The 26,919-nt window shown below is 34.8% G+C and overlaps 1 protein-coding gene across 1 annotated transcript in view; it reads right to left on the bottom strand.

Annotated features, from left to right (window-relative positions):
- The window catches only part of Cngl (Cyclic nucleotide-gated ion channel-like), a 94,101-nt gene extending 75,105 nt beyond the window's left edge, over positions 1 to 18,996 (bottom strand). Inside the window, 1 exon segment of the mRNA XM_076511163.1 lies at positions 17,925 to 18,996. Coding sequence (XP_076367278.1) covers positions 17,925 to 18,970 — 1,046 coding nt within the window. The 5' untranslated portion in view covers positions 18,971 to 18,996.
- Between the last annotated feature and the right edge of the window lie 7,923 nt (positions 18,997 to 26,919).

The raw sequence follows: 26,919 nt of genomic DNA, 5'->3' as shown, positions 1-26,919 counted from the left end.
AATCATCTTCATGAAATCAAGATTTGAATGTTGAGGAATCTTTTAAGGACCAAAAGTTGTGTAGCTATGTGATTGTATTACACAGATCAAATACTGATTTAAAGAAAAAATACATTAAAAGTGTTTCCACTGTAGAAACACGTATGATAATAAGGCGTTCAAGATTTCATCTCTCACTGCGAACAGGGCCTAACTTAAGTCTAGCAAATGTAGTTCTGCTGAGTGTGAAAGATAAATGATTATTTTATCGTTATATTCGATTGATCCTAAATCAAGCGAAGTTGGACTCAAAGACTAATATCTTATTCAATGTTATCTACGTTAGAAGATGATGGGAGATATTTGTATGATTCAATTTCTTTCTTTTATCTCAGTGGAATAAGTTTTATTAGAACTTTAAAATACACTTGACACTAACATCCAAGAAGCTACAAGGTGTTAAATGGTTAAAATGTAATCATAGTAGAACAATGATTAGCTGGGTTTACAAGATTAAATCTAATATTAAACTTTAACATTATATGTTCGATGGTTTCCTGGGTTTACATTATTAAAATCTAATATCAAATTCCAAAGGTATATAGGTCCGATGGTTTGTGTACAGGACCTGCAGTTTGATGGTTTTAACCAGTTAAAATGTGGCATAAGGTACTAGCAGTACAGCTGCAACGGTTTTCTTGGTAGTTGGTTGAAATGTAGTACAATTTTATAACATTAAAGCTTTACTGTTTTTTTGGTTTACGTGGCTAAAATGTTACATAAAATGCTAGTATAAATGTTAATTCAGTTAAAATGTGATGAAATGCTAACGATATGGGTACAATAGTTTAGCTTCAAGTTTTCCAGATTTAACTATATTTATTACTTTTAGTTGCCTGGTATAAGCATATGTAAGTGGTATATAAAGCTAAAGTACATCTTTTGCTGTACAGATCTGCTTGCTATTTGACTCTATATTTAAACGATGGGCGTTTAGGGCTGTTATTTTTTTCTTTGATGTTTATAAATCCTTAAAGCAAGGACTTTGTTCTGTTGTTTCGGTCAAACTTCGAACCATCCTCAGTTTGTTGGCTAATATTTCATTTAGCACCTTATTTACTTTTAAGGTTAAGATAAAGAGAAAACCACAGTTTGGGCAAGTTGGTGTTTAAAATTCATATAACCTGTATTTATTTTACATTTTTCGGAAGAAGGAAAATAACGTTTAATGGGAATTATTTGTAGTCCCTCTAGCGATAGGTCATAAAACAACAATCCCATTTGTAAGAAATCTAGTTAACTGAATGTAATTTGTAAGAAATAACCCCTCGGTTTAAGATATCTTGTGAAATGGTTGGAGTCCTTTTGGTAAAATATTATCTAATATATGAAGCTAAATTTGTGTCTGTTTGTTCACACCTTTCAGTCGTCTATTCCACATTCCTTGATCAATCAACACCCAATTTGACACAGTGATACAGGAAAGCATGAAGGGGGCTAGAAACCCATACAATTTTATATTGATAGAGTTTTTGGAAACAGTATGTCTGTCTTTTTGGTATTGATATTGCTGCGTATTTGTATTGCAGTTTTAATGTTTGTTATGCCAAGAAAGAAAGAAAAGCACAATTTCCTATTCTTTGTTACAAAAAGAGGTTTTATTTCACCCACTCAACAGAGGGCATTCCAACTAGTTATATAGAATATTAGTAGTCCCTCTAGTGGCAAGTCTCGAAATAAACCATCTTATTACTTAAATAATTAAATTTATTTATTTAATATCGGTAATGATCGAATCTCGTCATGCAATCTTCTATCTTTGTGGCCGACACCGACTTCGACCCCATGCAAGTATGAATGACAGTGACGTTTCTGTCCTTCTGTGCGACGGTTGACATTAAAGAATACCATGGATAGTAGTGATTTGTGTGCTAATACAATATACAATAACCAGTTATGTGGATTCGTATCTGTCAACAAAAGTGACTTTTTTGCCTGTTACGAATATTTTTGTATCCAGGAACATTTTATCTTTTTATTCGACTCTGTTTACCATAGTTTTCTGTTTCAGTGAGTCTTGGCTGTATGCTTATCTTGGCAGTGGTTGAGTGTAGGAACTTTCCATGTAGCTACATCATCACCAAGCTAGGAACGTAATCAGGGACTGGAATCTAGTTGGAGGACGCTGATTACGTTCCTAGCTTGGTGATGATGTAGCTACATGGAAAGTTCCTACACTCAACCACTGCCAAGATAAGCATACAGCCAAGACTCACTGAAACAGAAAACTATGGTAAACAGAGTCGAATAAAAAGATAAAATGTTAGTTTTATTTTAAAAGGATATTTCTGAAAAAAATAAGATTACTAGTGTATATTTCATCAACAACTATGAAACTATTTGTGAGATCTAGACTACATATTCATAACGACCAAATCGATGACAGGTGTTTAAAGAAACTGGCCTGGACACGGATCAAGTGACCAGAACTCTAGGGTGTATCGGATATTCTACGGTTTCTAGACCAAACAAAAACAGTGAAGGTTTCGTTTAGGGTAGCGTGGGAACTTCCAACAACTAGAACCTGCTTCATGACCTTACGTCTGCTGCCAGACCTCCATTTTTAATCTTAATCAACATTCAACATGATGAAAACTACTCTAAGCGTTTTATACATCATTAATGTTCAGCATGACAAGAACTATTCATAGCGTTTTATATATCATCAATGTGCAGCATGAGAGAACCACTACTAACGTTTTATATATAATTAACATTTAGCATGACGAGAACTATTCATAAAATTTATATATCATCAATGTTCAGCACATAGAAAGCTATTCATAACGTTTAATATATATTTAAAGTTAGAATGACGAGAACCGTTTATAATATTTTATATATCATCAACGTTCAGCATGACGAGAACGGCTCATAACATTTTACATATAATAAACCATTAGAATGACAAAAACCATCATAACATTTATATATCATCAATATTCAGCATAACACAGAACTACTCATAGATTTTATGTATAATTAACGTTTAGCATGACGAGAACCATTCATAATGTTTTACATATCATAAATGTTGAGCATGACGAGAACCACTCACAATGTTTTATAAATCATCAATATTCAACATGACGAGAAGCACTCATAACGTTTTATATATAATTAATATTTAGCATGACGAGAACAACTCATAACGTTTTATATATATTTAACGTTTAGCATGAGGAGAAGCATTCATAAAATTTTATATATCATCAACGTTCATCATGACGAGAAACACTCATAACATTTTACATATAATTCACAGTTAGCATGACGAGAACCATTCAGAAAATTGTATATATCATCAATGTTCGGCATGACGAGAACCACTCACAATGTTTTATAAATCATTAATATTCAGCATGACGAGAAGCACTCATAACATTTCATATTTAATCAACATTCAGTATGACGAGAACCACTCATAACGTTTTACATACATTTGACATTTAGCATGACGAGAACCATTCATAAAATGTTATATATCATTAACGTTCAGCATGATGAGAAACACTCGTAACGTTTTATATGTCATCAACATTCAACACGAGATTAATGATTCATAACCTAATGATATCACAAAACACAAATCATTCATAATGTTTTATATATCATCAATTCAGCAAGACAAAAACCATTCATAGTTTTATATACTGTCAATGTCCAGCATGATGAGAACCGCTCACAACATTTTATATTTAATCAACTTTCAGCATGACGAGAACCATTCATAATGTTTTATATATCATCAATATTCAGCACGACGAGAACTACTCATAGAATTTTAAGTATAATTAACGTTTAGCATGACGAGAACCATTTATAATGTTTTACATATCATAAATGTTGAGCACGACGAGAACCACTCACAATGTTTTATATATCATCAATATTCAGCATGGCATGAAAAAGGTTATGAACCACTGATTTATAAGAAGTTCACTACCATGTTTGGCTCTTGAGAGATGTCATGTATCTGTATCGTGTTAATAGATAGCGAAGTTTGGAGTGTTTGTAACCTTTCTTACCGTTTATATAGATATATCTATGTGTTCACATGGTCGTACTTGAATATAACGTTGGGTTTGTCCAGTATTAGTAAGCTTTACAGTATCCAAACGTATATAAGTATACGAGATGTGAACAATGGCCAGTCGGCAAGCGATTTTTGTAGTGGAGAACACTGACTGTTTGAAATTCGGTTTGGTAATAACTTTCAGCTCATGTAAGTGCTACATAATTTTTCAAGGGTTTCTTGATGAGCTATATCTGCCTCCCGAGATATGGTGCACAAAGTAGGTGTACGAGGGATAATGGATGTATTGGCACAATGGACTTCTTAGGTTGTTTGAAAAACAAATTAGTTAGGAAGTTATTTTGTCCCAGAGATGTTTGGGATAGCCGTTTTATCACATCATCAAAATTCGGCACGGCGAAAACTATTAATTAAAAAATACAATTACACAGCTCAAGAGATACGCTGTAGTTTTCAGAACTTATTTAGAGTTTAGACTATAAGAAGTAAATGTCTGACTTCAATGTTAACATCCGATATTGACAAGCAATAATAATTTACTCTTTTAAGGGTATGAGCGAACAAACAATATCAAAGTGCTTATAAATAGTTTCAGTATTTACTGTTTATCAGTAACTTACGTCACTATAGGTTTGATTTTACACCTTTTACAAGTCCGTAGCATTGTCATTGTTATCAATACTGAACATCTAGCAAGTGTTTTTATGACAGAGAAAAGTTTATTTATAAAGTAAAATATTTAATGAACGTGTTTGATAACGAAGTGAACGCTGCTGCTTTGTGAATAAAGCACAAAGCTATGAAGTCATTCATATATAGAGAGATTTGACTACGTTATATCAAATTATGCCAATAAGCAAGTCATGGCAACTACGGTCAATATAAATACGCTTGGTAAAGGCATTAAAATGATTAAGTGCAGATATTGTTTGGTTTACACTAAACTAATTATAGATAGCTTGTAGAGAGAAATTGTGCGCTTTGATCATGACAGGCTTACTACAGAATCCTTCGAATAGAGAATAATGTTACGCTGCAATGTTATTAATAAGAAATCAGAAAGAACATGACTGGAAGTGGTAACAGGGACTTTAAGGACTTGGTAAAATTCCAAAATTGTTTCAAAATAGCGTACTGAATCATGTATACAGGGACGTCTCCTGAAATTCGATACTAACATGTTGGATAAAACAGCCAATAATATGCAGTAAAAGAAAATAAAACGATAAATTATCTAATGAAATATCTCAAAGCTACATGGTAAAACTCGTAGAAAATGAGACAAATATTTAAATTTATTTATCGTCCATGATTTTAAACTCCAAAATTTAACACGCGCATGCGAATTACGTTTCAGATACAATTTTTCCTTGAAAAGCGAATTGTGCATTATGTACATATTTATTTAATTATTTATTGAAATAATACGTTAATAAACAATCAACAAAGACACTGATTGGGCGGTGTCACGTTCCGCAGTTTCTTAGCTTGGAGAACTGTAATTTAAAGTTTTATCTTTTCGTCAGAAGTTCAACATTAACTAAAGACAGTAGAATATCTGAAAACTGAAAAGACTCACGTCTCTACTAGACATATCTTGCCGAAGAAACTTTGAACTTCTTCACATCGTGACAAAAAGAAAAGGTTTGCTCACTGCCCTAAATTTTTTTTTAGTTTAAGTATTTGTTTGACGTGGCAGCCCGCAGCCATAGAACACTTTGAGACTGATAACATCTTCTCTCGTTTCGTATTTTCTTAAATAAGCAATTAGGTCTATAGAATACGGCTCTCGAACTGTTTTGGGAACCTGACTATAAGATATGTACAGGGTGAGGCAAAAACATTTCTCTAAAGATTCAGTATCACTGAATAATATTTCAATAATATCAGTTTAACAGTAGTTTTCCAAAAATAACGTAAAATAAATGTAAAATGTGTAGTCAACCCAGTCCTTTTGATCAGAGTATATATGAAATATGAAGGGCCGTTTAGAACCGTTTTTTGCAATTCGGCCCAACATAACCAGGTGGTTAAGGCACTTGACCTGAGGGTCGTGAGTTCGAATCCCCGTCACACCAAACATGCTCAACCTTTCAATCATAGGGGTGTTATGATGGGTCGTTCAATTCTACTTTTCGTTGGTAAAAAGAGTAGCCCAAGAGTTGGTGGTGGGTTGTGATGACTAGCTGCCTTCCCTCTAGTCTTATACTAATAAATTAAGGACGGCTAGAGCAGATAGACCTCGCGTAGCTTTGCGCGAAAATAAAAAACAAACTATTTTGCAATTACATAGGTTATTTCAATAAAGGAAATACCATTTCATGCGTTTGTAAGCAAAGGAAACTGAATACAATGCATCTTTCACAAAAATATTTGGATTTTTATGTAATTGATGCATCCAGCATATTAGAGCGCTCAGATTCGCAAAGTAGCCGCGAAAATGTTTTTCCATTGGATGCTACTGTTCCTTGTCATCTTAGTGAGCGCAAGAAAAGATCACTACCGCTGTAAGGGCTTTTTTAATACCCATAATCCGAACAATAATAAATATGTACTCAAACACGTTCTTCTCTTTATGCGTGCGTTTTTCCCGTTCATGCTCCTATGTTTCAAATATTTTTTTACAATCAGTCGACGGAGGAAGTCCTGTTTCTTTCGTGAACTTCCTCTAAACACACCAAACATACATTTTTATTTATAGTAGTTATTCCTTAGATTGAATGTTCAGCCCATTCGAAGACCAACGGATGGATATTAATACCCATATGAAATTTTAGAAATGATTTTTTGCTAATATACAGACATTAGACTGTTAAATATATACATATATACCTATGAATGGTTTATTTGATTTTTCCGGACAAAGTTGAAGATTTTAACTTGGTTAATCTGGTTGTGTCTTTGTAGTAATTGAGGGGCTCATGTTAAGATCTACACTTTGTATGGTTCTCTCATCGTGGTTGGAATCTACAAATATTAACCAAACAGAAACTTTTACAGGAACAGGAAAAGAAAAAGACAACATAAAAATTACTTCTATCATTTATCGAATCCCAATTAACTCCAGTAACTGAGTGACATGTCACAGTATCTCGTGTTTTATTTTAGCTTAATTATTCAAATCTGATTTGAAACCCGAAAGAATAAACGTGTGCATACTTTTTGTATGTTCTTTAAGCAAAAATCTACACAAGGGAATAACTGGGTTCTGACCACCACGGGTATCACAACCCGGTTTTTATCACCATAAGCTAACAGGTTTACCATTAAGGAGGTTGTAGGATAATGCTTTTAATTTCTTACAAATTGTTACAGTTGGGTTTTCTGGTGTGAAGTATTGAAATTGTTGCACGTTCATAACGTGTTCAGATATTAAATCACGTAAAACGAAAACCTGCTTTAACTATTTAAGAAAATTACTAAATATTCCGTGTTAATTTTCACAAGAAAAATGTGAAATGATATTTTAAAACAACTATTTAGAAGACAAGTTCAAAAACGAAAAGCATTGCATATAAAATATTAATAATCAAAATGTTAAGTGTTGCATATGGTACAATGTGGTAGAGTGAAGAGAACGTATGAGGTTGAGCCATATATATAAATACACACACACAAACATCTCCATCTATCAGAATGAATAACTTGTACACACACACGTTCACACATATATAAAACAACGCCATCTGTTAGATTGGATACTTTGATAGATTGAATCGTACATTACACACTCACACCTACATACAGCGCCATCTCAGACTGAATCACATACATGTGTATACACATCCGCACTCATATACAGCGCCATCTATCAGATTGAACCATATATATATATATATACACACACACAGACATCTCCATCTATCAGAATGAATCACTTGCACACACACACACTCACACATATATAAAACAACGCCATCTATTAGATTGGATACTTTGATAGACTGAATCATACATTACACACTCACACCTACATACAGCGCCATCTATCAGAATGAATCACTTGTATACACACACACTCCCACATATATAAAACAACGCAATCTATCATATTGGATATTTTGATAGATTGAATCACATATAACACACCCGCACTCACATACAGCGCCATCTATCAGACTGAACCATACATATATATATGTATGTACAAACTTGCACATTCACGCAGCGTCTCTTCATCATCATTGCCGCTATCTAAAACGCGTACAATTGTTTTAATAAATACGTTTTCAGTGTTAATCACACATACTGTAAGGACTACATGTAAGTGTTGTCCATGTATAGTGTCAGGGCTATATGTAAGGGTTGTCCATACATATTGTCAGAGTTATTCATCTCAACTTGATTACGGTTGTTTAAAACCAGTGTTCACATACACCAAGTTTATTATGTGAAAATACATATTGAATGCTGCCGCTAACAGGAGATAGGTTTTCACTTATTAACACGATAAATCGTAGTTTATCAACATCCAACATTTCATTAAAAGTATAACATTTTTGTCTGTCTTAGAAAGTATCTATATAGAACACCTAATATATAAAACAGTTTCATTAAATCATAACTAATGAATAGGGAATACTTATATTAAGCTAAGGATAATACCTGCTATATCGACACTAATTTAGAATAAATGCACAAATCAGCGTTAGTTGCTAAGATAAAATTGTGCTATCTATTCTGCCACGGGTTCAGTAGTAATATTATTATTATTGTAGCAAGCACGACTATTTCAGAAAATGTTATATTAACAACTGTTTCTCACTTCTATTCAACTTCGCCAATGAATTACTTGCCTCCTGTGTGGGCCCGGCATGGCCAGGTGGGTTAAGACGTTTGACTTATAATCTGAGGGTCGCAGGCTCGAATTCCCGTCACACCAAACATGCTCGCCCTTTCAGCCGTAGGGGCGTTATGATGTTACGATCAATCCTACTATTCGTTGGTAAAAGAGTAACCCAAGAGTTGGCGGTGGGTGGTGATGCCCAGCTGCCTTCCCTTTAGTCTTGCATTGCTAAATTAGGGACGGCTAGCGCAGATAGTTCTCGTGTAGCTTTGCGCGAAATTCCAAAAAACAAACAAACTAGCCTCGCGTAAGTATCAGATGCCATTACATTTTAGTTTAATTTTATATTACTATAATTTTATTATAGAGATATTTCGCATCGCTAGCTTAATATATGCATTTAGGACTAACCCAAATACCATAAATTAGCTGAACCTGGTGAGTTTGGGATTACGGATGTAAACACCGTTAACACAGAGGGTACCTAATTGATTTCCAGCTTGACTTTTAGTTTCGATCCAAGCACGTAGCTAACCCTATTTTCAATTACTAACACAAAATCGTTAGATCATATTATGTCCTTTGAGTGAAATAGTTTACATCAAGTGATTATAGGGAAAACACTGCTAAGGAGAATCGACAAACTGGCGAATCGAAACGTACTTTTTTGGTTTGTGTGTTTTGGTTGCATTACCTATTACCACGTCAATAGCAAACATAATGTTCCTTAGCAAAAAAAGGTTATCAAAAATAATTAGTTAAATCTATGCAAGTCGCAACCACTGAAAACTGGGCTTTCATTCTTTCTGCCGGTTTCATGGTTACAGCGTTATACTGTAGGCAGAGAAATCTAAAGCTTTCAGTGTGGCTAGGACCGATCGATAGATTCCATTAAGTAAGGGGCTACTCTTCTGACGTCAAACAACAATCGTAACGACTTTAACTTTTAACCTATATGTTTGTATTTCACATTCCTGAGATTTACTTTATTTAGAAGATTTATAAACAAACATCTAATATCAATTAAGATCAGTGTATTTTATATGACATGTACACATGTATCTCCGTGCACTTTAGACATGGTTAAGTTTTTCTCTTACGCTTACACACAGTTTAACCCATCCAATTCCGGATTGACAACAATCTTTCATCAAATGGTAAATCGAAAGCAGCCACTTAGCAACCATGTGCTAATTCGTATTTCACGAAGGAAGCCTTTTCATTTCTTTGTCCTGCCCGGACTTCTGACGGATGAGGCGACTCGAGAACACTAGTATTGATATCTCAAACCTCTTAAGATGGTTTCCAGTAATTTGAGATACCCTCGAGACGATTCAAGCAAACATGACGATCATCTACTGTGTTGTAATTAAAAGAATTTCCCAGATACCGCGAGTTATAAGTTGCACTTTTCTAACGTCGCGATTGGAATAAAAAAACAACAACAGAAATTAATTGTTCCAATCAAGCGCAGAGTTGAATCAAATGTGTCTGCTAATATGAAAATAGAAAAGCTACAACAGTGTAAGAAATTACTCATAAAACTACTAAACTAACACTATTCTATTGTGTCTTGAAACTTTACTAAACTAACACTATTCTATTGTGTCTTGAAACTTTACTAAACTCATACTATTCTATTGTGTCTTAAAACTTTACTAAACTAATACTATTCTATTGTATCTTGAAACTTTACTAAACTAATAATATTCTATTGTGTCTTGAAACTTTACTAGACTAACACTGTTCTATTGTGTTTTGAAACTTTACTAAACTAACACTATTCTATTGTGTCTTGAAACTTTACTAAACTAATACTATTCTATTGTGTCTTTAAACTTTACTAAATTAATACTATTTTATTATGACATGCCCAAGTAAATGAATACTTCTACGAACATTATATCGCACTGAAGTAAACACTAGTTTAAAAGCTATTTCCTCCGGCACAGTTGTAGCTAATATTTAAAGTATTTCGCCACCAGTAATAAAGCAGCAAGGCTGAAAGGAAAAGCTTATTACTCTGAAAACCGGGTTTTAATACTTAATATTTCAGTTTAGTGGCCATAGTTTAATGGAAGGGGAGGGGCAGTTTTCACATGGTGATACAGATCTTAAACAAATGTCTCAAGTACATATTAAACAAATGGTTTAATACAGATTAAAGTTAAACAGAAGCGTTTAATACATATTAAAGTTAAACAGAAGCGTTTAATACATATTAAAGTTGAAGAGATGTTTAAATACAGATTAAACTTAAATAGGTGTTTTAAGTACATATTAAACTTAAATATATGGTTTAAATACATATTAAAGTTAAACAGATGTTTTATAAACAAACAGATTTAAGTTAAACAGATGGTTTTTAAACAACATTTTATAATCGTGTTGTCACAACATGTATTTAAAGTGCCAAACTGTAAAAAAAAATAAGTTTCTATGATTTAGTATCGTTAAGCCGTGAGCAGGACCTACAGAGCAACAACAGTTTTATTGTAATGTCTTCAAAATATTCAACTATTTTAAAAATTGCTTCTCTGCTCATGGTATTGCTGCATGCCCTTAAAAATAGTTATATGCAGAAAATATTCTCAACTGTTGTCATTTATCAAGTATTAAAACTTTCCAGAAAGCAGAATAAAAAAAACAAATTTCTGAGTGTTTTTTTTCCTCAAAGCCACTTGAGGGCTATCAGTTCTAGTCCTTCCTTACTCAGTTCTAGTCCTTCCTTACGAAATGATACACTAAAATAAAGAAACTTTTAGTCAACACTACTGATTGACAACCCTTGGGCTATTCGTTTACTAAAGAATTATGATATTGGCCGTCGAGTTATCACGTTCTCCAGTACTGAAAGGGTGAATATGTTCAGTGACATGTTTCAATCCCGCGATGTGCAGATTGGGAGTCAAGTAGCCTTAACAACATGCCTCGATCAAAGAGGGCTGAGCTAGTAGGGACACTTGCCAACATACACGTAGACACGCCAACTGAAGGTTTTAACAAACTCTATCTACGCAAATAACTAACTGTTAGTTTATCACCAGTAGTTATTGTAATCTATGTTCAAGCTTCGTTTGAAGTTTTCACAAATCAGATGAAATATCAAAAAAGAAACGCTAATATTATTTGTTTTGCTTTATATCTTAAAATATCATTACGCTATTATCATATTGCCTTTAAACCTGAAGATTAAAACCTGGAATAATAAGACTGTAAAAAATATACTGAGTAGGTTTATGCTTTACTACCAGAGCTCCGCAATACGTCACAAACGGGAGTCCCGTGTTTTAGTCGTTTATGAAACTAGCAAATGAAAGCTGCACGAAAACATTATATGTGTAAAAGACATTATATTTTTACTATATTTAAGAAATACATATCACAAACAGTAATAGTTTATTCTAGCAGGTAATTTCTATTAAATCACTTTATCAGTTTAACCATTTTTATAAACAAAGCGGACTATCTTATGTTAATCCTTTAACGGGTTTCTTGACATATTCTCTATCAGTTCAAAACTGGAGAAGACAAGTGCAGATAACCCGTTGTATAACTTTGTCTGAATTTTCGTAACAACCCACGAGTTAGAAACAGAGGTTCGTTCTTTAAAGTTTCTAAGGAAAAACTCGGATGACGTCATATGGTTACTCTAAGACTATCCGCACGTACTGACCATTTCATCCAACAACCCACGAGTTAGAAACAGAGGTTCGTTTTTTAATTTGCTTCTTTTTTCTGTTGTTGTTTAAAACAAAGCTACATTGAGCTATTTGCTGTGACCAACGCGGGAAATCCAACCCAGTATCTTAGCGTCGTAAGCGTTTAGACTTAGCTATGTCCCATTGGGGAAGTCTTAAGAATTTCAACTTACTTTTGGTTTTAAGTTTATCACCGATTTCCGTGACCGTGCCGATCGCTGAAGGCGCCCTTTACGAATTATGAATTCTACGCCTCTCTTTAAGAAAACACAATCTATTATTGCCTTCAAAGATTCAAACTCGCGACATCTACGAGTTGGTGCTCTGTGGGGCGTATTACCCATGGCATGGCCCAGCGATTTTTTAAACTCTTGTGAAGTGTCGATCTCCGCTACTTTCGATGGCAAGCCAGTTGATAAGTAAATCAACTATTTTAACTTGAACTTAGAGCATGCTTTACTAGTATTAAATCTAGTGTTCACTCCTGCTATTATCTTGTAAAGTTAGTAAAGCCTTTATTAGAACGATCTCGTGAATAATCTTGTAAGTTTTAAAAGATCACCTTCTGCCCTCTCTTATCAAAAACAGATAAACCAAGAGAGTTTAACCAATCCAATGAGATAACTTTTCCCCAAGGAAGTATTACTACAGTCTTCCTCTGAGTCGTTTCTTAGATAAGGAAACCATGGGATCGCGTGAGGCTTAACAAGTGATTTCTGTAGAAATGCAATTACCATTTTTGACATATCTGTATATTCACCTTTAACTTTTATTTGTTCTAATACTAGAAACAGAGCGCTTTTTTTGTGGCTAGAGTGACGTATCCACAAGTGAATTAAAATAATTTTTTTCCAGTAACGCTGTTCAGTTGGTATGATCGAAAACATGATATCTTAAATTCATACCATTCCATTTACCATCCACCATCCTATAATGCTTCTACAAGAAGTTTAATATCATAAGCAAACCTAACTAATCTAATAAGAACGTCCTTATCAATATTATTAAACTAAATAACAATAAAAAGGTCCAACTTGTCTAAAATATATCAATAATAACTCTCTTCCGTCCAACCACACAATCATTTAATCAGCTTGTTTTTCTATAACTCCTACAGACGAGATTTTCTTGGTTAACCATTTTTAGTGTAGTACTTATCGAAAGTTATATCAACTTGAATTTAAGTCTTTCAGGTAACAAGTAAAATCCTTTAGAAAAGGTAATGAAACAGATTAAAGCAAGTTTCCCTTCGGTGAAATTATGTTATAATATAATATTTCTTTAAATAAAAGCTTCTTTTATCAGATTCGCTAGATTGTTCCCAATACAAAGTAAGACTGACTAGCTAAAATTACGGACTTCTTTTATAACTGTATCAACTATCCAGTCTAAACACACATGCCTATTGACTGACCTACTAAAAATAAAAGAGATAGAATTGTATATGTCATCTTCAACTTTCTGGTGATTTAATCAATAACACTATATAACAACATATTTACTTGTTCTTGTTCCTGGGCAGAAAGTGTTATTTCCCAATTACTTATGCCTAAGTAAATGGAAACGACCTACTTTTTTTTCAAACTCTGCTTTTGTGACCTGAAAGTATATAACGAAAACATGATGGGAGACTATATTTGTGGGCCGATACGTGAAAGTGATTTACAGTACAGTCGCAAATCTCGAAAAACGACTCATTGGGAAACATTTTTGTATAACTTTAGTATAAATACATGTAAATCTTGATTCATATGTTGTTTTATTCAGACTTTATGTGAATGAAAATGTGCAAATTTGCCCTTTTTACATAGAAAATAGGTTAATTTCTAAATTTCATTATCCAGGTCACAAAAGTAAAGTTTGAAGGGAATAATGGTCATTTTCTGTACTTTTACAACATAAGCAATTAAGAAATAACACATACTGTCCAGGAACAAAATTTGTGTTACATAGTGTTATTAATGTTCCTAAACATCTTTCTACCTCACCTTTTACAACCATGTTTTCTTAGCGATCTTCAACATGCCTGTATTCTCTTTAGCAGTTACCAATAAAACTCGTATTCTTATTAACGGTCATCAATAAACCCCGCTCGAGGTGGATTCCTGTACGTGATGAGGGAGGCTCTCAGAGCAGATTCTATACTTTCAGTTTACCTCCTCTGAGACGTGTGTGAGAATTAAATTAATTATATTTCATTTGGATACTCCAATCCATGAAATGATAATAATAAGACTGAAAAAAGATAATTGGTGAACAACCACGCATGGATGATTCTGTTGTACAGTCACCATCACAATCCAATTCCATACCTCGATTTCTCATCCTTCATTCATTATCTGAGAAATGTTTAGGGCCAATATCTCCCTTTTTCACTCAAAAGGGATTAGAGGGTCTTACTGCCCTCCTCCCCAAGTAAATTAGGAAGTTATGCTCTGAAGATATTTTGGTGGACACACCACAACATACCAAATTCCTCCTGAATTCAAAACCCATTGGGGATATATCCATCAAAGTCACTCCCCATGCTACTTTGAATTCCTTAAGAGGAGTTATTGTTGAAATGGATCTAACGAACATTCCAGAGTCGGTGATCCTTGCTAGTGTGTCCACCGTATCTTCACTCGTCGGGACGGAATAATGCTGTCCACAAATGTACTTATTTTGACACTTACATCGCCATGTCTACCTGCAACTATCAAGACAGGATATTTATATTGTAAGATACGTCTATATGTTCCCAATCTTCTCCACTGTGAGAGATTCGGTCATTCAAAGGCGTCTTGTCGTGGTTCTTTAATGTGTGTTCATTATGGTGCCAAGGACTACGATACTTTCGGGTGCGAACTGAAATTTCACTGTGATAGCTTTCGTTCTTGCCCTAAGTGGGTGGAGAAGAAAAGGTTCCAATGTTCGAAAAAACTGTAAACAATATTACTACCGAGAAGCTCGAAAGTTACTGTTCTCCACTTCATCTGGAACATATGCTGCTGCACTCCATTCCACTACTACAGTTGGAGTGCAGATAGATTATTCCATGACTCTGACACACTCATCTTTAAACCTTGTGAAGAGTATTTTGCCCTCCGTGTTTAATAGAGTTAAGTCAACGCCTCTCTCTCTGTTACTACAATCTCTACCAGGGTATCCCCTGGATCCACTTTCTTTGGCTCTGGCCTATACTCGAGTTCATCTTCATCTTTGACCCCGAGATGCACAACGGTTATTCGTTCATGCTCTCAGCCGCTGGAATCTACCTCCGCCAACAAAGATCTGTCCACACGATCTAGAACAGGATCCATGGAGATTTCTATCCAGTTTTTCCGGTTACCAGGCCACATTGATGTTCGTGGGAACGAGCTCGCTGACACTGCAGCTAACTCCATGCCTGTATCTTATTTGGTTTGTTTATTTGTTTTTGAATTTTGCGCAAAGGTATACGAGGGTTATCTGCACTAGCCATCCCTAATTTAGCAGTGTTAGGCTAGAGGGAAGGCAGCTAGTCATCACCACCCACCGCCAACTGTTGGGCTACTTTTTTACCAAAGAATAGTAGGATTGACCGTGACTTTATAACGCCCCCACGACCGAAAGGGTGAACATATTTGGTATGAGAACAATTCGAACCCACGACCCTCGGATTACGAGTCAAGTGCTTTAACCACCTAACCATGCCGGACTCACTTTATTTGAACTACGGTCCTGTATTGAAGGCTCTACGCCAGGTGACAGTCAACTGAGAATGAGTAACATGATAACAAACTTTTCCAGATCAAACCTTCTGTTGATCTTTGGCCGACTTATTTCCATAAGGATAGGAAATATGAAGTTGTCCTGGTTAGACTACGGATTGGTTACAGCTTTTAACTCATCGTTTTCTTTTATCTGGGAATGATGCACCAATATGTGGTCTGCGTGACACTTAAATCACAATAGCCCACGTTTTACTGGTGTGCCGTTGTTACGACCCTAAGCGACAGCACCATTTTAGACATGTTTTCTTCTATGAGTTTACAAATGACGCTAGACAGTGTCATTTGCAATGGCGATACTATCCATCTTACAAAATGTTATTAAACCGTTTAAGGTTATTGACCTTTTTATTTCTATTTAAGTTTCCATTTGCTTTTTGAAGTTTCTTTAGTTTTATCTTGATTATTTTTTTACATTTTACAACGATTTTACTTTTATGTTTTTTACTGGTTGTTTGGTGCATATAGCCCAGTTGCTTTGCGCCAGTAAACACCAACCAACCAATCATTAAACCTACATTATTATTAGTGGTTATTAACATGCATGTATTCTTATTAGCAGTTATCAATACACATGTATTTTTACTTGTATTTGAACATTACAAAAATCCATTACCTTAATTTGTTCTGTACAAATAAATCTAAAACATCTAACTCTTCCAAGACGTGTAACATAATCAAATTTGTGTAAAATATATATATATTAGCATTAATTTTTTTTTATCTAAGAACTGGTTCCCGCAGTTATTATAATATGTCAATTAATTACAATGAATTGTGTTGGTTTTTAAAAGAAAATAACATACAAACTGTTTAATAAACACTTAAACGTGAAATATTTTCATTAAACCACTTATTTATGTAAACTATCATTATTTTGTAATAACGTTATTTAATGAACTCAACACTAGTGTCTAAGCTACTACGTTCAGTTTAACTGTTTATGATTCAGGTAATTATATTAGTTTTAAGCTGCTTCTTTTCAATATAATACATATATAATTGACCTAAACCAATTTAAATGAATATCCCTTAATTGTTATTTTATAAAATGTATTTTAATAAAATATCTTTTAAAAACGTATAAAGAGCTTGCGACGTATCTAAGAAAAGAACATATGGTAAGTAATAATTATTAACAAATCACATAACGTAGTAATCATCTTTCATTCAGTTTTTAATATTTTAGAGAATTTCCTATTCATTAGTTGGTGTTACAACGTTTGTTTTATATTGTATCTCATTTAATTAATCTAAATTTAAACAGTTTGAACAAATTATATGAACAAAAACAACATCTGAAAAATACTTTAAAGCGATTTTCTTGTAACAGAAGCTATTTGATAAGTTTAATATTTCTGTCATCTATTTAAGTACTTTCAACTTTTATAAAATTTTGTGATTTTCTTCGAGTAATTTCATTAAAATTCTTGTTTCTTTTTTAGTATTAGCTGTGCGATTTTTTGCTCACAGTAATCTACTTTTGTTTATTTTATTAAACTACTTAGATAACGTTATTAGATTTTAATTTCAACTAATTGCATTTGGAGTTTCAGGTTAACTGAATTAAAACACATCCTCAATCGAAACTATAACTGAAACGAACTTACTGGAGATTTGACGCAGGTGTTGCCAAGTCTCCTATTGTTGTAAGGGTAAGTGTTGACCAGTAGACAGATCCCAGGTACTTACGGGTCAAAGTTGCGTAATCCCCTTCCGGTTTAGGGTAAACCCACTCTCCTTGAAACCCTTCAAACTCGGACAACATGTAATAAAAACAACCAAACCAGTGCGCTAAGAGAAGTAGGATGTGAATCAGGTTCACTACCCGCCATAGGTTCGGGTAAATAGTTCTCGACTCAACCATATAATAGAACCTATAAGATCTGTACACTTTGCTGAATCTTGGGAACCTCAAGAGTGGTATTGTGCCCACGTGCAGCTGCACGAGGTCTAGAGGAACGAGAGCCGCTAGGTCCATGAGGAAGTGACGGGAACGTACGTAGTGTAATGCCAGTTTTTTCGCATCCACAACCATTAAACCTTGCTCCAAGTAACCTGTCCGAAATTGTACTGCAATGTCGATGAGGTAAACTAGATCGGAAAACCCGTCCGCCGTAAACCAAAAGGAAGCCGCCGCTTGGTGTAACTCAGGAAACGCCTGACGCACTATTAGTGTCCACGCGTTATACAACACACAACCAGTTAGCAACCAGAGCCAACCAAATAACAAATTTTCATCCGGATTAATTACGTGTAATAGAACCCTCAGGCATTGTAAGCCTTTCCAGCGTTCGTACTGGTTGTCATTGTTGTAGGAGGCGCTGCCGTCACCAGAAAGTGAATCAGGGAATTGGCGAGTTGAGAATCTTTTCAAAAACGAATCTTCTCGTTTTAACGGAGGCTTCTTTTGAATGTGCGTAATGGCTCCGCTCAGTTGGACAGTGGTTCTGAGCTTTAGCCACCTGGACCTACTGGTCACGTTCCTGTTTGATAAAGTAGTACTGCCTTCTTTAGGCGATGCTGTCGTTTTTTCACCTGCAGCTCCCTCTTGTGGTCCACTCGGTTTTACACTTTCCATAATATTTTCATTACTCTTCGATACAGGTTCAACCTGTACACCACTGACCCGGCGAGGACTCCCGTCTACCATCATGGCGGCCACTGGCGTAGAAAATGTCAGGTGCTTGCCCTCTCCAGACTGGAAATTAAATGTTTAATACTGAGTTCATGTGCTTTGCAAGTGGACAAAACAAAGAACATTTTATAAGATAGTACTGATGTATCGAAAATGGTAATTTCAGAAATTTATTAGACAAAACAGATAAAACTATCAAAGTAGTTTTATTTATAATTGGTTGTACCCTAAAGAAAAAAAAAACCTTGTATATTACAAACGAATTTAATTTGAGGTAGTTGGCTTAAGACATAAGAAAAAATCTAGTTACGTTAATAAATAGGAAGGTTTATGAAGAAAATTCTGAAGTGTTGAATAGCCAAAATTTGTATTACCCATAGAGTTAACATATTTATTTAGTAAATAGTTGCTGTATTTACGTGTTGTTTCCTGGACTCTCTAGGAATGTTGATGTATAGCTGTTTATGTTATTCTGTTTACATATTGTGTCCGACACTTTCTAAGAATACATATATATATATATAACACACTCTTCAAATTCCAGTTTTTACATACGTGTACTGTTGTCTTCTAAGAGCGATGGTGTACACAAGAACAGACATTTAACCAAGGGTTAACACAACCAAACTCTTAGTGAGTGTAAAAGTAACGTCACACCCGTCTCTTTGTCACTTTTCCTTCTGTCCGAGTTTGATTTCAACCATGACAACACGATCTTCCGTAACTACAGCCTGACTAAGTACGTGCCTCTGAAAACTAATACGAGATTGTGCTTTTAACCATTTAATGTTCATAGAATGAAATGAATGTCTCAAAGCAATGAACTGCTTATCAAACTGTTTGTTCGTGGAAAAATTGAAGTTATATAAAAATGTAAGAATATAGTAACGGAATGGCATTGTAGGCTAGCCTATCACAAGAGTAGGTTTAGAGTTAATGGTAGGCACTGTCGGCTAGCTGTCTTACTTTTAGTCCATCAGTTTGATATTAGAAAAGTTCTTTTCGCAAAAGAGTCCGGTGTAGTTATGCGTAAAAAAAGCTGTAAAAAAGTAAAATTCCTATATTCGACTTACTTGTGTATAGGGTTTTTACTTTTGTTTGTGAAATACAGATAAAAGAAAAAAATCACAAATAACTCATTTATGGGTGTGGAACACATGAATCCACGCCTCTATATTCACCTTATATCTTATATTAAATCTGCAGTTTATTTCTGAAATAAATGAGATGATTTTATCATTTTCTAGCTGAAGCTCGAGTTTCTAGGAAGTTTGGTTTTTCATCTCTTTCCGTTCAAGGGACGTTTGAGACTCTTACAATCAATTTAATAATCGGTTAATCTTTACTTTCAGTGGTAGGTACTTCATTAATTTTTCGATAATTAAGACTTATTATATTCCAAATACTTCAAGTCTGTAACTAAATCAATGATTATTTGAAAGAATAACCTCTGATGAAGATAATAATCCTGTGTGTTATGGAAGGTAAATGTTATTAGTTGACATGGAGTTGAAGTACAGTACTAAAATTAACTAAATCAATAAATACCAGTTCGCAGTGCCACCGAGACAGTCTTATGTATGGTGTTTTTGTCTTTAGATAAAATAAATCTCAACCAAGATTCGGAGAGTTAAGCAATGAACCAACATCTGCAACAGTGTTTTTGAAAACAATACAATAAATCAAAGGCTTGAAGTTTCTTATTGTCTTTTAACAGTTGGTTCAACTTTTCTTTATTGTTCTCAGTATTTTTGTACAGCAAGTTTAAAGTTTTTTGTTGTCTTTTAACAGTTGGCTCAACTCTTCTTTATGGTTCTCAATACTTTTATACAGCAACTTTGAAGTTTTTTGTTGTCTTCTAACAGTTGGCTCAGCTCTTATTTATGGTTCTCAGTATTTTTGTACAGCAAGTTTAAAGTTTTTTGTTGTCTTTTAACAGTTGGCTCAACTCTTCTTTATGGTTCTCAGTATTTTTATGCAGCAAGAAGAAATATAATTCTATCATTTTTACTTGAATATCCCGTGTTGTACAATAATGTATTTTTTAAGAAGTTATAAAATGGTACTTCCACACTTATTATTGGACAACAACTGTTGTTACGACTTTGGTATGTTTACGAACTGAGCAGCAAACAATGTAAACGTTTAATAAAAACCGACAGTTCATCTCTTTTGTTGTTAAAGGAAAGAAAGAAAACAACAATTTTTCTCTGCGATATGTTTCACAGTTCATAGCCTTTGGTATCCTGCCAAGTGAAGACTGCCTGCATTAGGGTAACATGTCACGTGACTTGAATGCTTTGTTTTGATTTGTTCAATCTCCAACTGAGGATTAAAGATATAGAAGGAAATTGAAAAAAATCAAATGTACGAGATGCGCCTACTTTCCTCCGCAAGAAGGTTTGTTGAAGTAGATTTTGTTCATTTTGTGTACATGAAACAACTCAAAAGAAAAATAATAATAAAAAAGGGAGGAAAACATAAAGAAACTAGTTATTATTTTCTAATAAAGGATGCTTTTTCTTAAATTTATATTATACTTAGTATTAATCTATCTTATGTTAGCTTCCTTCGTATTACCGTACAGACATATTTTAGAGTTCTTGTAGTCTAATGAAGTCTAGACAACCCACACGTTTCACTTAAAAAATAAAGAGTGTTATACTGAGATGCGCTAATTGAAAAACTCAAACTTTAACACCACCTTAAGCTGGAATACCAAAGATTCGGGAGTAAAAGTCCGTAATTTTGATTTGATGACCAAAGGTAGAATGACCAGTAGAGAAGCACGAGCCACCTACACACCTATATTTATACGAATAGCAGTATTAGACGTGTCATTTATAACTCTCATAACAGTTTCTCGAACGTTGATCCTTGTACAGGAAACTTTATAAATTTCACCAATCAAACCTAAAACTGTTTCATTTCTGTTATTTCTTTAAAACTAAATACAAGAACTTTAATTATCAGATCTTCTTGTTAATACGATTCATTATGAAACAGATTTTCTAAATAACACGTGAAGAACAACATTCGAGTTAATGAGTTTAATTGTCTAGCCTCACTTGTTCACTCACTAAATCTTACTGATCATACGTGATTGCTCAAACCTTTATACATAGCAAATTCTCACTATAATAAGTTAAGTTTTCTTTGGATTTACTTTATAAAGAGAGAGATGACCAACGGTTAGCACGAGAGTTCCTGTAAGTGTAAAACAATCCTTTAGAAGTTACCTCAGATAAAAAAGGAGGAAACTATTTACCGTTTATTATGAAACTTATTGTTATAATATATTCACGGAAGATCTTCACTAACAATTTGCCAAAGATCGCAGGAAATAATTAATAACAATAATAGCTAGTTCTTTATACGTGTTTAACAACATGCAAGTTAAAAGGAAGAGCTAATTGTGCAATCGTTTATCATGCATGGTTATCACTATTGAAGAGTTTTAAACTGTTAATGACATTACACACTGATCTGCTGATGGATAACTTATGACATACTGAAAGTACACTAATTAATCGGTTATTTTTGGTTCTTGGATTGACCGTGGCAAGTTACACTATATAAAGTTACAAATATGTCACACTGAAGGTACACTAATGAATCGGTTTCTCCTGGTTCTTGAAACGACAGTAGCAAGTTATTCTATATAAAGTTAGAATTACGTCATACTGAAGGTACACTAATGAATCGGTTTCTCCTGGTTCTTAAAACGACAGTAGCAAGTTATTCTATATAAAGTTAGAATTACGTCATACTGAAGGTACACTAATGAATCGGTTTCTCCTGGTTCTTAAAACGACAGTAGCAAGTTATTCTATATAAAGTTAGAATTACGTCATACTGAAGGTACACTAATGAATCGGTTTCTCCTGGTTCTTAAAACGACAGTAGCAAGTTATTCCATATAAAGTTAGAATTACGTCATACTGAAAGTACACTAATGAATCGGTTTCTCCTGGTTCTTAAAACGACAGTAGCAAGTTATTCTATATAAAGTTAGAATTACGTCATACTGAAAGTACACTAATGAATCGGTTTCTCCTGGTTCTTAAAACGACAGTAGCAAGTTATTCCATATATAGTTAGAATTACGTCATACTGAAGGTACACTAATGAATCGGTTTCTCCTGGTTCTTAGAATGACCGTGACAGGATTAGTTACGTTTTTAAACCTTGCTCACCGGATTTCTCATAACGTTCCATGAAAGTCTTAGTTGTTTGCATATTTGTTTCTGTTGTTAAGTCTTACCTTTATAACATTTTTCATCCTTTCCGTTATACACATTCTTAATCTGTGTTTTTAAAAAAATAAGTTATACCATATGTTCTACATCATTTTGCTTTGTCATTTTAATTCAACGTTATAGAAAAGTTCTAGGCTTTGATATAACGTTTCAATGGTAATAACTAAACACACACTTAATCCCATAGATACGACGAATAACAGATTAATGGAGATCAGCGTAATGTGGTTTGAAATGTAATTAATTTAAAAAAAATTAAAGGGAAAGCAAAGTTTTAGCCTGGTGCTTGTAATATCTTGATGTGGTAAAAACGTGAGATTCTGGAGCATGTGTTGAATTCCCTAGTCAACAACTTTCAGCTCATAACCAGAGACAGACCATTCTTGACGTAACTAAACAGAATGTGTCATTAGTATCAATCCGCCGTTAAGTAGATGTCACATTTTCAAAGAGGACTCAGCCTAATTATTTCCCTGGCTGTGTCGCTGACTCGTTAACGTTGTAAATGACAGGAGCTTTGACTCTCTGACGACTGTCTGTCTTGCACTTTCAGAAAGGATTCATTTTACGTCACTCCCCTTGTGGTTTATTTGTTCACTGAATCTAAAACTAGTTGATTTTTGTTTTGTTTACTGTTTCAGAAGTGTACCGTAGGGAACCTCGCAAGAACTACAGGTACGTGTTGTTGCTTTAATAGCAGTTGTTACCCGCATGCAATATACTTCGGACGCTAGAATAAGTACATTTTGAACAGTAGTTGTGATTGATGACACATTAAGTTACAGTGGCGCCTCTGTTGGTAATATATGACATTTGAAGTCGCATGAAACACTAATATTTCATTGCAATTTCACATTCATATACCACACTGTTTTTGAGTTATGGCGATGAATTACAGGCTTTCTTCATAATTATAGTGTAGTTCCTCTGCAAGTCCAAAGATCGTAAGCTGCTTTAACACGTTTACAATGTGTAAATTTCTTTGTGTTATTTACTTACTGCTTCTACACTTCAATGAAGTGTAAGTTTCTTTTTGTTGATACTTTTTTCAACCAATAACTCAATCTGAAGTCTTATAACATTTAAAATTTAGTTTCGATACCCAAGGTGGGTACAATACAGATAACCATTCACCAGATTTTTACTTAACAGAAAATAAAAACCAAATAATTATTATTCACTTCCACACTTTTAGGGTTTGTTTCGTTTTGAATTTTAAGTAGGTATACTAGCAGTTCTTGTGTTAACAACAATAGTCTAGAGGCTTTTATACATTGTTAATTAACTTGATCCTAAAATCAGGGGTTTGATTCCCATCGGTAGACTCAGCAGATAGCCCGATGAGGCTTTGCTATAAGAAAACACAACAATGGCTTGAATATCGCATGAGAATTCTTGTTGAATGACTTGGATGTATATCAACTAAAATATCACGTGGCACAATTTTAAATTACTTGAATGCATGTCACCTAAAATATAGCATGAAGCATGTTGTTGAATGACTTGGATGTATATCAACTAAAGTATCACATGCAGCACGATTTTGAATGACATGGATGTATGTCAACTAAAATGTCGAATGTGGCATATTATTGAATAACTTGAATGTATGTCAACTAAAATATAGCATGTGGGATGTTGTTGAATGACTTGGATGTGCGTTAGCTAAAATATTACATGTGGCATGTTGTTGAATGACTTAGATGCATGTCAACTAAAATATAGCATGTGACATGTTGTTGACTGATTTGGATGTATGTCAACTAAAATATCGAATGTGTCACGATTTTGAATGACTTGAATGTATGTCAACTAAAATGTAGCATGTGGCATGTTGTTGAATGACTTGGATTTATAGGGAAAGTTTGATATTGTTACCAAAGGCATTGTTGATCCAGTGATCTATATAGGAAAGTTTTATACTGTTGCCAAGGGCATTGGTGGTCCAGTGTGATTTAAAGAGGAAAACTGGATATTGGTGCCAAAGGTATTTTCGGTCGAGTGATTTATAAAAGAAAGATGGATATTGTTACTAAGGGCATTTGTGATCCAATGATCTCCAGTGGAAAGTTGTATATTACTGTCAAGAGAATAAATGAGAATGGTTGATTTGAATTTTGTCGTCAAGGATTATTTCAATACGTGGAAGCTACTTCTAAAAAAAGACAGTTTAAACTCGATTTCTAATTTGCCAGAACATTACTATAACGTCAGAAGAAACGCTTGTTAAATGTTTCTTACTGTTGTCTTAGTGTGTATTGATATGACCTCACACTTAGAAATAAAGTAAAGTTGCTAGTTTTGGTTTGGTTTGTTTTGAATTTCGCGCAAAGCTACTCGAGAGCTATCTGTGCTAACCGTCCCTAGATGGAAAGCAGCTAGTCATCACCACCCACCGCCAAGCTCTTGTGCTACTTTTTTTTCCTACGAATAATGGGATTGATTGTACATTATAACGCCCCCACAGTTGAAAGGACGAGCATGTTTGGTGTGACAAGGATTGGAACTCTCGACTCTCAGATTACGAGTCGAGTACCTTAACACGCTTGGCCATGCCGGGCCAATTAAGGAGAAAGTTGACAAAAAGAAATTGCGTAAAACCTGATGTAACATACTTTTGGTCATACATAATCTCATGGATTAGTATACTCTTCAAAACAAGAAACGTAAAAGGGATATTTTTTTATTTTAAAGAGAAATATATGTAATAACGTTACAAGCTCAGAGTATGTGATATTACACGTGTTAAGGCACTGATTGTCAGATCAAAATGACAATAAAAGTTGTGCACTTTGAAAACGAAGGAAAACACCGGATTTTTCGCCAAAACGCATTCGTGTCCAATACATTTGTTTGAGAGATCTGCATGTTCTGCAAGTGCAACATGTGCAAAATCCCTATAAAAGTGACAGGTTCTCGGTTTCCATAGCTCAGTGTTAAGCTACTGACACGCAATACAGTTACGCCAAGACTGACTGAAACACAACGCAACAACGCCATTGGTCGCTTGGAAGCAGGCGAATCTCGATCAGATGTTCCCAGAGCTGTGAATGTTTACCCAAGCACCATCACAAAGCTATGGAATCGTCACCAACAACATGGATCAACTCGTGACCGTCCACGATCTGGCAGACCTCGTGTGACCACGCTCGCACAAGATCGCTACATCCGGTTACGTCACCTTCGGGATAGGACCACCACTGCGACGTCTACTGCCTCAACCATACCAGGGCTGCGTAGGATTTCCAATCGGACCGTACGCAACCGTCTACGAGATGCAGGAATCCGACCTCAACGTCTAGTTAGAGGCGTCATCCTCACCCAGCAACATCGTCAAGCACGGCTGCAGTGGACTCGGGCACATCGGGTATGTCCTCATCGACGATGGAGGCATGTTTGGTTCAGCGATGAATCACGTTTTATGCTTCGTAGGCAGGATGGAAGGACCCGTGTTTACCGTCGCCGAGGTGAACGTTTTGCAGCAAACTGTGTGCAGGAAGTTGACAGATTTGGTGGTGGCAGCGTCATGATGTGGGCTGCCATCGCCTACAATGCCAGAACAAACCTTTTGCACATTCGAGGGAATCTTACGGCTCAACGATACGTCGACGAGATTTTTTAGGCCCCATGTGCAACCCATCATGGTGAACGTCAACGATGTTTTTCAACATGACATCGCCCGTCCTCACACAGCCCGACTCACCACTT

The sequence above is a fragment of the Tachypleus tridentatus genome, chromosome 7 (genome assembly GCF_004210375.1).
Source record: "Tachypleus tridentatus isolate NWPU-2018 chromosome 7, ASM421037v1, whole genome shotgun sequence".
NCBI lineage: Eukaryota > Metazoa > Arthropoda > Merostomata > Xiphosura > Limulidae > Tachypleus > Tachypleus tridentatus.
Note: the sequence above shows the minus strand (reverse complement) of the source record. Positions and strands in the feature narration are given on the sequence as shown.